Here is a 13,349-nt window from a genome sequence, read left to right as displayed (position 1 = left end):
CCACATTGTAAGGAGGGCACAGTGGGTCGGGATCTAGCCCAGTTTCACAGCTCTTCTCTCATGCCCGCTGCCCTCTGAGCTCGGCGCATGGGCTCTGAGTCAGCCACGGGTATTCCTGCTCAATGCCTAGGTCCTTCTCCTTCCAGCCCACCTCACATGGTCCTAGACCTGCATTTCCAGCGACTCTCAAGATGCTGTGCACTCTACCTTCCTAGCTGGATGACTAGGTACCTACTTCCTGCATCCAGTTTTCTGTCTAGACAGCTCTCACCCTGTCTGAGCCTCCTAGTCTAATGCACCAGCATTCCTCTGCCTGACTGCCATGGCCACCCTTCTCTTTTCTTGTTTTTGCTCTTCCCAAACTTCATCCAGAGTGACTGTTAGCAAAGATAAATCTCACGGCATCCCTACTTCAAAGTTCTCTTGAAGCATCTGAATCTTTTTTTTTTTAAGATTTATTTATTAATTATGTATACAGGGTTCTTCCTGCACATATCCCTGCAGGCCAGAAGAGGGCACCAGATCTCATTACAGATGGTTGTGAGCCACCATCTGGTTGCTGGGAATTGAACTCAGAATCTCTGAGCCATCTCTCCAGCCCAACATCTCAATCTCTAGCACTGCCTTGGAAACCTGTTCCCTGGCTCCTGAGTCAAAGATGCAGAGTGCTTGAATTTATGGTATACAAAGCTCCTTTCCTGTTCAGCCCTTTGAATCCACCACTGTGCTATCTGGGCAACTTTTACCCTCAGCACCCTCTCACTTATGCTCCAAATCAACTTGAATGTTGCCTTTTGACACCAGCAATCTGCCATCATAGTTTCTTAAAAATGTGTTCTTCTTCCCACAGTGTTTCCCGAAGACTGTACTAAATGATGTCACATTTACATGGAGAGCCACTTGTTTATACCATGTCTAAGTACACAGAATGTGACTTCAGTGTCTTGTGTGGTCAGCACGGGACACTGTAGTAGCACATGCTGATAAGGTCTTTGATAAGATCTTGACTCCCTTTTGTCGCCACTGATAAGGAGTCTTTCTCCAAATCTCCTTTGGAGTTACTCTCCCTCTGTCATGCCCAAATGAACTGTTCCCAAACAAAAGCAAATTTTTAAAACCGTCCCTTTGTAGTGAGGGACATGGGCATACCTAATCTCCTCTAGACAATGAGCTATAGGAAGGCAGTGCCCATTATTGAGTTTCTTCTTGGGTTCTTTACACTTCTCTTACAACAGGCTCTTCAGAGTCTATCGACAAGCTGTCCACCATCACTCACTTCCAGGAAACCAGAGGCCAAGCTTACCTGTTTCTGGCTGAGTGGCCTTTTCCTTCTTAGCACTGCTGCCACTGGGGTGGGATCGTTTCCGGATCATAGACATGAGAGATCTTTGGGAAGAAGAAAGAGATTCCAAAAAAGTTAGAGGCTGCCTTATGGTCAATCTGATAAAATGAGTATTTCCTTCCTTCCTTCCTTCCTTCCTTCCTTCCTTCCTTCCTTCCTTCCTTCCTTCCTTCCTTCCTTCCTTCCTCCCTCCCTCCCTCCCTCCCTCCTTCCCTCCCTTTCTCTCTTTCTTTCCTCCTTCCTTCCTTCCTTTTCTTTTCTTTCTTTTTTTTTTTTGAGACAGGGTTTCTCTGTGTAGCCCTGGCTGTCCTGGAACCAGGCTGGCCTCGAACTCACTCAGAGATCCACCTACCTCTGCCTCCAGAGTGCTGGGATTAAAGGTGCACACAACTGCAGTCAGGCAAAAATGGATAGTTCTTCTAAATGGTCAGGGATAACCTAACTCTCCTACACTTGCATGATTAGAACTTAAGCAGCCTGCTTTCTGCTTTTCAATATCACCATTTTCATCTGCTTACAGGAAAGGAAAATGTCTTAGTTTCCTATATAAAACTATCTGACCATGAAAAGGTGGGACTGATGGTCACCACCAATGCACACAGCTTCATAAAAAGAAATGGATGGGGCTGGAGAGATGGCTCAGAGGTTAAGAGCACTGACTGCTCTTCCATAGGTCCTGAGTTCAATTCCCAGCAACCACATGGTGGCTCGCAACCATCTGCAATGGGGTCTGGTGCCCTCTTCTGGCCTGCAGGCATATGCACAGACAGAATATTGTATACATAATAAATAAATATTTAAAAAAAAAGAAATGGATGTAGAAATTTTTCATACATGTGTAAAATACAGAACGAGTTACCCAAGAAGTACTGGTTACGTATGAAGTACATTCCAGACACAAGGAAGGATGAAAGACTTAGGGTGTGTTTGACATAAAATAGGAGTATAGACCATCCGACTGTGTACAGTGTGGGCCATGTCCCTGGGAACAGAACATGTCTGCACTGCTGTCTCTCCTGCCTGGGTTTTTAAGAGTTCATAAAAATCTAAAGAATGACCAACTGGGCCACATTAAAATTTAACAAAACCATGGGCTACTAAGATGCATTATGGAGAGTAAAAAGAAAAATTAGCAAATAGATTAAATTAATTCTATGAATGAAATCAAACACAGAATACAGCCCAATAAAAATAGATAAAAAAAATCTTGAAAAACCATAAAAGATGATGCTCCAGTTTCCAATACACAAAGAGGTACTTAATTTTCTTAATTATTTTTTTAAAGTCAGACTTTCTAATTTGTACACTTTAATTTTTTTAAATCACATTTTTATCTCCAGTATTGTGAGAAATAAAATGCTATAAGCGTGGTTTTTATTTTTTCATGCTACAAATGAACTCAAGAGGATTCAAAGTCCACTTGCCAGTGCATGGCGGGGTGGGGGTATCCTCAGCATTCAGAGGCCTCTCCTCATTTGTTACCACACTCTAACGATGTCCTGTCTGGGTACACTGAGCATTATTGTATGAAAAGGTGACAAAACAGAGATTTATACTGCTCAGACTACTTATATATTTGCACGTATGAAATAAGAACACACATTCTTTATTGTTCATCACCTAAGTGGATGAGAAAAATGTCAGCTCGCAGTTGAAGCCTGAGCTGGAGATGCGGTACTCAAGGACAATCCGTTACATTGATAGAGGACAAACTATCAAGATAGAACTTAAATGTTGTGGAATAATTTTTTTTCCGTACACTGTGAAGATGTGTCACTTGGATTGACTTAATTAAAAGCTGAAAGACCAATAGTTAGGCAGGATTTTGGGGGCACAGAGGACACTGGGGAAGAGACACCAATAGATGGAGAGCAGCAAGACCTGCAGGAGGAGAGGTAACTGCCACGAGCCACGTGGCAGCATTTAGAGTAATAGAAATGGGTTCATTTAAGTTATAAGAACTAATTAGGAACTAGCCTAAGTTATTGGCCGAGCTTTCATAATTAACAAAAGGTCCCAGTGTCATTATTGAGGAGTTGATGGAACCAACATAAAAGTCCGACTACACATTCTACAAAGAAAATACAGAAAATGGAAGTCACTCAACGGATGAGATGAGTCAACCAGGACATACAGGACCACACATTCAAACTTCCAATGCCCACCCTACCACTAATTAGCTTGGTAGGCTGAGAGGCATGTTTCCCTCCCAGACGTTGACCTCACCCAATCACTGAAAGCCTCCTGCCTTGAGCAAAGACTGGCAGTTCGTGTCACCAATTAGAAAGAATCTCTTCTGTCTTTTACGTAGAACACCTTTACTTCCTGGGTCTCAAGGCTGCCAGCCCTCGGAACAGCATTCCCACAGGTGCTCAGGTCTTGGACTCAACCTTGAATGACACCCAGCAGGTATCCTGGGTACTCAGCTTGCCCACTTGCCCTCCAGATCTTGGGACTCTATCATCACACAAGTCAGTTCCTTAGAATGAATCTATAGAGTCATGTGCCACCGCTCGGTCAACGACAGGTCACATATATGACAGTGGCTTTAGAGGCATTTTGTTTGTATTTTAATAAGTAAACTTGCCTGAAGATCAGAAAAGTAAAACAGCCACACTGGCCAGCCTTACATGTTACAGGGGCCACTTGTTGGTTCCCAGCCACTTAGCCCCAAAATAATCACACAGAAACTGTATTAATTAAATCACTGCTTGGCCCATTAGCTCTAGCTTCTTACTGGCTAACTTTTATATTTTAATTTAACCCATTTCTAGTAATCTGTGTATCACCACGAGTCTGCAGCTTACCAGATAAATTACTGGCATCCGTCTCTGGTGGTGGCTCCATGGCTTCTCTCTGACTCCGCCTCCTTTCTCCCAGCATTCAGTTTAGTTTTCCCCACCTAGCTCTGTTCCCCTGTAGCTCTGCTATAGGTCCAAAGCAGTTCCTTTATTAACCAATGATATTCACAGCATACAGAGGGGAATCCCATATCACTTACACACTAGCAGTGATGACACACACCTTTAATCCCAGTAGCCACACTAGTTTGCCAAAGAAATTGGGTGGTGCATACCCTTAATCCCAGAACTAGAGAGGATTATAAAATGAGAGGAGACAGCTCTCAGACACAGTCTCAGTCTGAGATTCCTGGAGGCAGGATCGCTATTTTGAACCAAGGTAGAGGTAAGAGCCAGTGGCTGGCTGCTTTGCTTTTCTGACCTTCAGGATGAACCCCAATATCTGTGTCTAAGATTTTATGAATCATGCTACAAGAGGTCTCGGAAGAGTATGTTGCCTATTAGGTTGACAGCCATCTCTGATTGTGTAAGTCAGCACTATGGTGTTTGCATAATGAAATAGCCCACTTACTAGTAGAATCCCCATGCCTAAGCATGCATGGCAATGCTTATTTGCATCTCTGTCTACATACACATCCCATGGGCTCTGCCATGCTGGAGGACTCATTCCTTTCCCCATGAGACTTGCTTGTCCAAGACCTAACCTACTTCCTCTCTTCATTACAGCATAACCCAGCCACCCTTCCTTCCTCTATTGCTTCTCTGTCCTCTAGGTCAAAGGAATGGGAGGAGCTGAAGAGAAGCCATAAAGCCACCGCTGAAGGCATGGTGCTGAGACCTTCTCTATCCATACCATGTTCTTTTCTATCCATGATCTATATTAGTATAAAAACAATGGCTTGAGAACAAAGTTGGAACCATCGGTGGGTTTAGTATCCATGAAAGCTCAATACATATGCAAATATATCTTTGACAAGAAAGTATTTTTCACCAATTATTTTTTTTCTGAAAAGTTATATCCCATACTATTTAAATCTATCTTAAAAGTTATTTGTATTATTCAGTGAAAATTTTCTTTTAAGAGTCTTATAAAAAGTCAGTAGTTGAGGCATATTGATTCTTATATTCATTTCTCAGTATAACTGCAAAGAGTTCTTTGGAGGAAATTCTATTTAGATTATACTTTAAATTCTAGGGGCTCTCAGCATTTCTAAGGCTAAAAATCAAAGGCCGACAGCAAGACTGTAATTGCTTTTTAATAGTTCTCCCTTCTCATAGGAGTGACCTTTCTTATCAGCTCAGAATTCTAGACCTGAGAGAAAAGATCAAAGTGACGCATTTCCCATTTTAAATGTCACCTTTGGAATATCTCCTACAGACTTAGCTACCCAGGAGAGAGCAAATTTAAAATACCTGAAATTCTTTCAATTGACTCTTGGACTCGATCACCTGTAAAGATTATTTAACCTCAACTACTTCAATAGCTTAAAGTAGATTATGTCATACCCAGCTCGGCAAGGCAAAGTAATGAGACGCTTTTTCAAAAGCCAAGTCCCATTTCCATAGTCGTGTGGGAGGAACATGCTACACAGTCTATTCAGCTGGATCAGCTAAGGTGCAAGGAGGGAATAAAGAGCTTCTCTGTGTGAAAGGATTAAACAAATCGCATGAGTTAATGAAAGCTAAAACATCCAGCAAAGGTTTAAATGCCATTTGTTCAAGAATAAATTATTCAAAGGCAGCTAACGAACATCATGAGGAGGTAGGCAGTCACCAAAATAAGTAGCCTGACTTATCTAATTCTGGATGGTGGTGGATAGACTCAAAGAGGCCAAGTCTCTCTAGAATGTACGTCAGAGAGAAGCAAAGATGACGAGCAAGCCAGGCCTAAGAAAAAAGTGGATTTCTGCTTGCATATAGGATTCCTTCTCCAAGACCTTAAACAGTAACTTTTCTTCCTGAAGGTTCTACTCTCAGAATTACAAAAGACTTAACTATAAGGATTAGGATAAAAGATATTTAGTACTTTTAGATTAATTACTAGTTTATAACAATTAGTAGGTCTAAGTTTTAATTTAGAACTTTTAAAAAATAAATAAGCTAGAATCTCCAAATTCAAATTAGCGAGGGGAAAAGAGTAAGACACTTTGGAGATCCTCAAATTTCCTTGGTCTCATAGGTAAAGGAAATCCTAGTGTTAGGCAAGGCATTTTAAAATGAGAAGTATCTAAGATAAAAGATAAATGTCAAGTTCTTTGAGTTTGTAACATTGACAAGGAATCTAGGTTCTCCAAGGACACATCAGCTGTGAGAATTTCCTTGAAAGATGACTTAAAACCAAGGATATACAAGAATCAGGAAAAACAATGGTCTCTAGGAAATGTTCTTTGCTGCTCTTTACTGTCCCTCTGAGGATGTATCTCAGTTGGTGGAACAGTTCCCAGTTCCCAGCATGAATGTATGAAGCTGGGCCTGACGGAGTGTCTATGATCCCATTACTAGGGAGGTGGATGTCAGAGGACCAGATTCAGGGTCATCCTCAGCTACAGAGTGAGCTCAAGGCTAGCTTGGGGTACGTGAGACTCCGTCTCAGAAAATAAAGGAAAAAAGAAAAGAAAATAAAAAAAAGACCAGTGTGACTAGCAGGGCCAAGGACAAGGACGTTGCGGTAGCAGGAGGTTCCTCCATGATACTCACCGGATTGGATTGGGCGGTGGAGGGGGGAGAGGCGGAGGAGGAGGAGGTGGGGGAGGCACCGAATTCTCCGACTGGTTCACTCGTTTCTGGAGTTCATCCACTGTACAGGGAGCAAGGGTTCAGAGAGACCGGAGATGAATGACTGAACACTGCTCACATGACAGAAAAACACCGCCTCTCTCAGATGACGATGGGGGCACAGATAGACTTCCTGTTGTTTAGAACATCAGTGACACCATAGCTGGCCTTTCGTCTGTTGAAGTTCACTGTCTTATTTCCCGTGTAGACAAAAGAACGTGGCTAATGCGTGGGGAGAAAGAATCGAGCAGGCTGAAGGAATATTTCTGACAACGGACTTCACTCCTCAAAGACCAAGGAATTCTTCATGCTAGACTTTGAAAGCGTGTGGACTGAGGGCTCCTTTTAAAGATGACATTTGCAACGCATTTTAATAATGGCATTCCTCTGACCTACGCTTAATTTCCCTCAAAACCAGCAAATACTGGAGTTTTAACTAGGTCCACAGTCCTAAAGGCCTGTAATGTAACAAACTTTTTGTTCTTCTGAAGAAATGTCATTCATTCAGTCAGTCATCATAAGACAGGCATTTATTAGACACCACCAGTGGGAACGGAGCAGTGTACAGAGCTGGGGACAGCAGTTCTTGACTCTCAGGGGCTCAATTTAAGTTTCTATCAGAGTGCTGGGGGTGCAGTTCTGTTCTAGAGCTCCTGCCTAGCAAGCACACAACCCAGGGCTTAATTCCCGGCACCATGAAAGGGAAGAAATAGATACTATGGCCTAAAAGGTAATGGGTACACATACTGGATGTGTTCAGGTCACGCTTGACTCCTCAGTCCTGAAATAGGCAGCATGGGCTAGGAAAACACTCTCCCCAACACACATGTGCATCTGTTACTTTCCAAAGGGATCTGGGGGTCTTCTGAGAGAGATGGAGAGAGAGAGAGATGGAGAGAGAGAGAGAGAGAGAGAGAGAGAGAGAGAGAGAGAGAGAGAGAGGGAGGGAGGGAGGGAGGGAGGGAGGGAGGGGGAGGGGGGAGAATGAATGCGTGTAGGTCAACTATTTGATATGGGAGATCCACTCTACACTGGGACCATGCCTTCTGGTAGCAAGCCAAGAAAAAGCACATGGAAGAAGGAAGCTTGGGTTTTTGCTCTTTGCCCTGCTCTTGCTGGCAAGTTCATCTCTCGTGATGCTGAAACACTCCTTCTTTCCTGGAGTTAGAACCCATTTCTTCAAGTTTCTAAGATAGTCTAAAGACCAGAAGCTCTGTGGAATCCTCCTGGACTCCAGCATCAGACTGGGACCACTGAGACCTTCAGGCTCATGGACTAAACAACTAAGATTCTTGTCCTTTCTGTAGAGAAATGGCCATTATTATATATTATATAGATTATCTGGACCACATCCTGTAATTCAGATTAATAAATCTCTTATACATGTCCTTCCTATCAGCCCTGTTCCTTCAGAGAACCCTGACCCTAGCCTAACCCTAAGCCTCCCGAGAGCTGGGATAATGCTCATTCACCGCCATACGCAGTACATATGAATGGACTCTTTCCTTCTGCACTTTTCAGACTTATTTTATTTGATTATAGGAGTGTTTTGCTTGCATATATGTGTGTTCACATGTATACAGTGCCTGCAGAGGTCAAAGGAGGGTGTAGGGTCCTCTGGATGGTTGTGAGGGAACGTGTGGGTGCTGGGAGTCAAACCCTCATCCTCTACAAGAGCAGCCAGTGCTCTGAATGCCAGAACCATCCCTCCAGCCCTTCTGCATTTCCCATTGGGCCATGATAGAACTGACTTCTAACATCACAGATCCTAAACAAATCAGGTCAAGCTAGGATTTCAGACATCTGCAATGCCCGCTCCTTCCATGTACTATAAAGATGGCTTTGCCTATAGGCTACTCAGACAGTTACTAAAAAAAGTTGACATTTTCTTAATTTTGGATTGATTTTTTTAAGTAAATCGTGATCTTTTTTCATTGTGAATTTTTAAAAAGTATTGAATGGTTCAGAAAGGAAAAAAAGCCTACATGGTTCTTCTGCACAGATTTCAAATTTCTATTATAAAACTAATGGGAAATATCTGAAGGGAGCATTGAGGCTGTGATAAAGAGAAACGTACCCGCCGTAAATCACCTACCTTCTCAGAGACTTATATCTGGGTTGTAATCCAGCTCCTACATTTTCATGAGCCTTCCAGCACTGAATGAATAAATCCTTTGATTTCAGAATCCCTGGTGTTTTTAAAAGTTTTCCCATTTAATATACATATTGTTGCCTATTTCATTGTTAGGCGTGGCATAGAAAGTAATATTTCATACGTATAATTAAACCCCAAAGATGAAGGAGACACAAATACCAAAGATGAGGGTATTATTTAAAGAAAAAAAGGAAAGAAAGGAGACTTCAATTCTTCTTTGAAAAAGCACTCTAAAATGAACAGACTAAGTAAGTGTTCAATGAGCAATCCTTTGAAAGGCCCAAAGATGTTGGCAGTTTGGGTCTTCCATGCTAATGGCTCCGCTAGGCCTTGGTTCTGTGCAGGAAGCTGACACAGGCTCTATGTACTTGTGCTTTTTTTGTGACTTGGTTTGATGACCCTGCTCTGCTTCACTGTGATGGCTACAAATGAAGAAATTTAAGACACAAGTCTGTAGGTTGCAGAGATCCCTTGGTTAGTATGACACTCACTGTGTAAGCAAGCAGGACTCGCGTTTGAGTACCCAGCACCCAGGAAAAGAGCTGGGTGTGGTCTATAAGCTTGTAACCCTGGTGCTGTGAAAATGGGGTCTGTGGGACTCCCTGGTCAGCACGCCACGTTACTGGAAAACCCCAGACACTACTGAGAGGTATCTTATCTCAAAAAATAAAACCAAAACCAAACAAGATGGCTCAGCAGCTGAAAGTACTCGCTGCTCTTGTGGAGGACCTAGGCTCAGTTCCCAGCATCCACGTGGTGATTCATAACTGTTCATAATTCCTGTTCATGGATTCTGATGTCTCTTCTGGCTTCCACAGGCATCAGGGACACACATGGTGTATAGACGTGCATGCAAGTAAAACACTCATACACATATAATAAAAATAAATATTTAAAAAGGAAAACAGGGTGGGCAGCTCCTGAAGCTGATCTCTACTGTCCACATATAGGCACACGCGTGCGCGTACACACATGCATGCGTGCGCACACACGCAATAACATAAATAAACAATAACAAGCAACAAACAAGTTTGGTTCTTTCTTCTCCCGATAGCACGCAGAACCAGCTGCAGGGCAGGCTTTGCTGTGGGCATGACCCACCTGAATGCTTCAAATTCCTGGCTTTCTCCTCCGAGCTCTGGTATTTCTGCTCCAGCTCCTTCTTGTCCTCTTCCAGGAGCTCCAGCTGTTGTCTGAGGTTGTGGATCTCTTTGTGCAGTGCCTCATTCTCCAGCTTCTCCTCTAACTCTTTGACCTGTAAGTTAGACACAGCTGGAATAGGGCCAGCATTTCCCCTTGTGGATGGAAAGGGGCGGAGGACGAATATTTTCACTTGACTATTTCATAGCAGAAAGATTCCTACTCACCTTAAATCACACGGATTCTGGGTGTAGACGACACCAGCACTGGCTAAACAGCTATTTTGCATTCTATTAGTTTTACTGAGAAGTCAGTTATAGACTAGAAGTCACAAAAGTAAAATAACATCTGAAACTTATTTTAAAACAGACATATTAATTTCTATATTCTTCTCAAAAATTTGATATCAAAAAAAATTTGATAATATTTTTAAAAGACTACTGGGACCCTCGGGGAGGGGACAGGGAGGAAGAGAGAGACCTTTTTGTCAGTAATGGCATTTTTTAAAATGATATTTTATGTGTTTGCCCGCATGTATATGTTCATACCACATGTGTGCAATTTCCTTAGAGGCTAGAAGGGGGCAGCAGACCCCCCTGAAGCTGGAGTTGCAGTGGTTGTGAACTGCTGAGGCATTGTTCCCGTCCCAATAGTAGGATTTTTATGTATTTGTGACCCAGTGTTCAAACGCTTGCTTAGTACATGCAGGGCCCTGGATTCGATCCATAGCACTCAACACTAGCCAGCCAATAGCAGTGAGCCTTAGGCAAATGTGAAAACACAGCCTTTAAGCGTTTTTGAAAACCTAAGGATAACCTAAACAATGCACCAGCAGTATTATTTCACAGACTATAAGGAAACACTATACAGCCATATAAAACCATATAGTTCAGCTGGCACTGGGGAAGCACTCCCTTAATCCCCGCACATAGGAGGCCATAGTACACAGATCTGTGAGTTTGAGGCCAGTCTGGTCTATAGAGTGAGTTCTAGGACAGTCATAGCTGTACAGAAAAACATTGTCTCAGGGAGAAAAAAACAAACACAAAAGCCCCACATAGTTCAATACATACTTAGGTGAGAAGATGTATTACTAACTGAAAAAGTTTAAAGAAGGCCATGCATCACATAATTCCATTTAAATAAACCATATATACATAATAAAAACATGTATTTATATAAAGTTTCAAGTTGCCCATAAGTATACATGTTGGATTTTTAGGTAATCTTAATTTTCTTTTACCATTTTTAGATTTAAAAAAAAAATGTGTTTATAATAAGGAACATACACTATTTTAAAAATGCCAAAGCAAAGTATCTGTGTTTTAAAAAGTAATGAATCTATGAGGGACTTTTGTGTTCAAGTAGGAGCTATTTGTACCACACAGAGTAGTAAGTACCAGGATTAGGACAGGAGGAAGCCTGTAGAACTAGTAATTGCTACAGTTTCAGCCACAACGACCTCCGCCCCCTTGCCAGACAGGATCACAGAAAACAACTCAATCCTAGAGTCCAGTTCACTTCAGCGAGGCCCAGGCATGCATTACCCACTAACCAAGTTAACAACAATTACGGTTTGTCTTCTCAGGACCAAAAGTTAAATTTTAACACAAGGTAAACACACACGCACCCACAGACAGACACCCCCCCACCTCCCCCACTCCCGCGTGTGCGCGCGTGTGCGCGCGCGCACACACACACACACACAGATTCTTTCTGAGAAAGCAATTCCTGCATGTGGGAGCAGAAAAAGAAATTCTCCACCTTTGGCCTTGGGGAGCAGAAGCTTTGTGAATATCTGCCAACGCTTCCCACGGAGGACACAGAAAGCCAGCTCGACCTCACTGCTAGAGGTAAAAGAACGTCAGAAGTGGAGAGGATGATGCTCTGGTACCTTTGCTCTGAGATACTGACAGGTGAGAGTTGGTTGCAGCTAACAGTCTTTCCTCACGAAGGAGGTCTGCTATAAGGACCCACAAATATTGACATCGCCGTTCTGAAGTGGCTCCTGCAAGTCTTTCTTCTGCCTTCTCCCTCTTCTCTCCCCTACCACAATGGCAAGCCTGTCCGCCTGACACAGAGGGACCTGGGCTGTGTTGACCTGAAGAGCGGTACTCCTGCAAACTGAACAAGCACTGCGGAGTCCTTACTACGTACATCTACACAAACCTGCATGGTCAGGAGCTGTAACCGAGAAAGCAATTACTAATGCAAGCTTTCCTTCCCCCTCCCTCTCAGAATAAGGCCTCTGCAAGACCAATACACTCTCCTACGTCTCTGAAAACCATACCTTCCCAAGCAGACTCCAAGACTGCAAACTGCTCAGCACACTGAGTCCTGTCCTTTGCTTCTCCGAACTCATTATTAATGACTGACTTCAGGGTCATTTTAAAGACCCCATGCCAGTGAGCTATAAATTTTAGTTGGGCAGTACATTAAATTCACTTGGTAGCTATTGTTTTCTCAAAGATATTTAGAATTTAGTAAAGAAGGAAAAATATGGAATTCTAGAAAGCCTCACTAGCATCTGTTTTAATGTATGATTACGTGTACGTATATGTGTGTGTTATGTCTGTGTGAACATGTGTGTATGTGCGTTTATGTGTATGTGTATGTACATGTGTGTATGTCTGCACGAGTGTACGTCCCAGCTCCAGAGTAAAATCAGTTACCTTTTGCTGATGCTGGATCCTCTCTTCTTCGAGCTGCTGGATGAGTTTTGAGTTTTCGTCTAAAGCTCTCAACAGCTGCTGGTCAGGAAGGGAGCTCTGCAGCAGAAGCTGGCTTTGCCTCTTCAGCTTGTTTTGCTCAATGAACATCTGTAAAAGTTAATCACAGAAATGTCGGCACCAACCCAGCCCACGCAGACCCCCAGTGCAGCCTGAATGGCAGTGAATGGCGTTCTTAACGACCCCGAAGGAAATGGCTGAATAGGAGCTCCTGGAGCAGCCAAGGCCATGATGCAATTCCACCAACGTCAATACCTAAATTGCTACTCTAAACAAGGAGTGGATACACTAACTGGATTCTATACCTCAATTTTAAATGTTCTCTTACTGCTTTGAAGTGCACTGATATGAACAGTGGCAAGTATGTGTTGGTAATGTGCCATGTACCAGGCACCTGCTATGCTTTA

At 42.9% G+C, this 13,349-nt stretch overlaps 1 protein-coding gene across 2 annotated transcripts in view; it reads right to left on the bottom strand.

Annotated features, from left to right (window-relative positions):
• Nucleotides 1-13,349, bottom strand: part of Shtn1 (shootin 1) — a 103,580-nt gene that overhangs the window by 35,633 nt on the left and 54,598 nt on the right. For both annotated transcript variants that reach the window (XR_009057552.1, XM_057777189.1), the window contains exons 9-12: nucleotides 12,886-13,032; nucleotides 10,175-10,328; nucleotides 6,841-6,940; nucleotides 1,304-1,386 (exon numbers count right to left, since the gene is read on the bottom strand). Coding sequence is in view for 1 of the 2 variants with exons in the window: in XM_057777189.1 (XP_057633172.1) it covers nucleotides 1,304-1,386; nucleotides 6,841-6,940; nucleotides 10,175-10,328; nucleotides 12,886-13,032 (484 nt within the window). In the remaining variant the exon portion in view is untranslated. The remainder of the gene's footprint in view (nucleotides 1-1,303; nucleotides 1,387-6,840; nucleotides 6,941-10,174; nucleotides 10,329-12,885; nucleotides 13,033-13,349) is intronic.

Source organism: Chionomys nivalis, chromosome 8 (genome assembly GCF_950005125.1).
Source record: "Chionomys nivalis chromosome 8, mChiNiv1.1, whole genome shotgun sequence".
Taxonomy (NCBI): domain Eukaryota; kingdom Metazoa; phylum Chordata; class Mammalia; order Rodentia; family Cricetidae; genus Chionomys; species Chionomys nivalis.
This window is presented reverse-complemented; position numbering and strand designations above follow the sequence as displayed.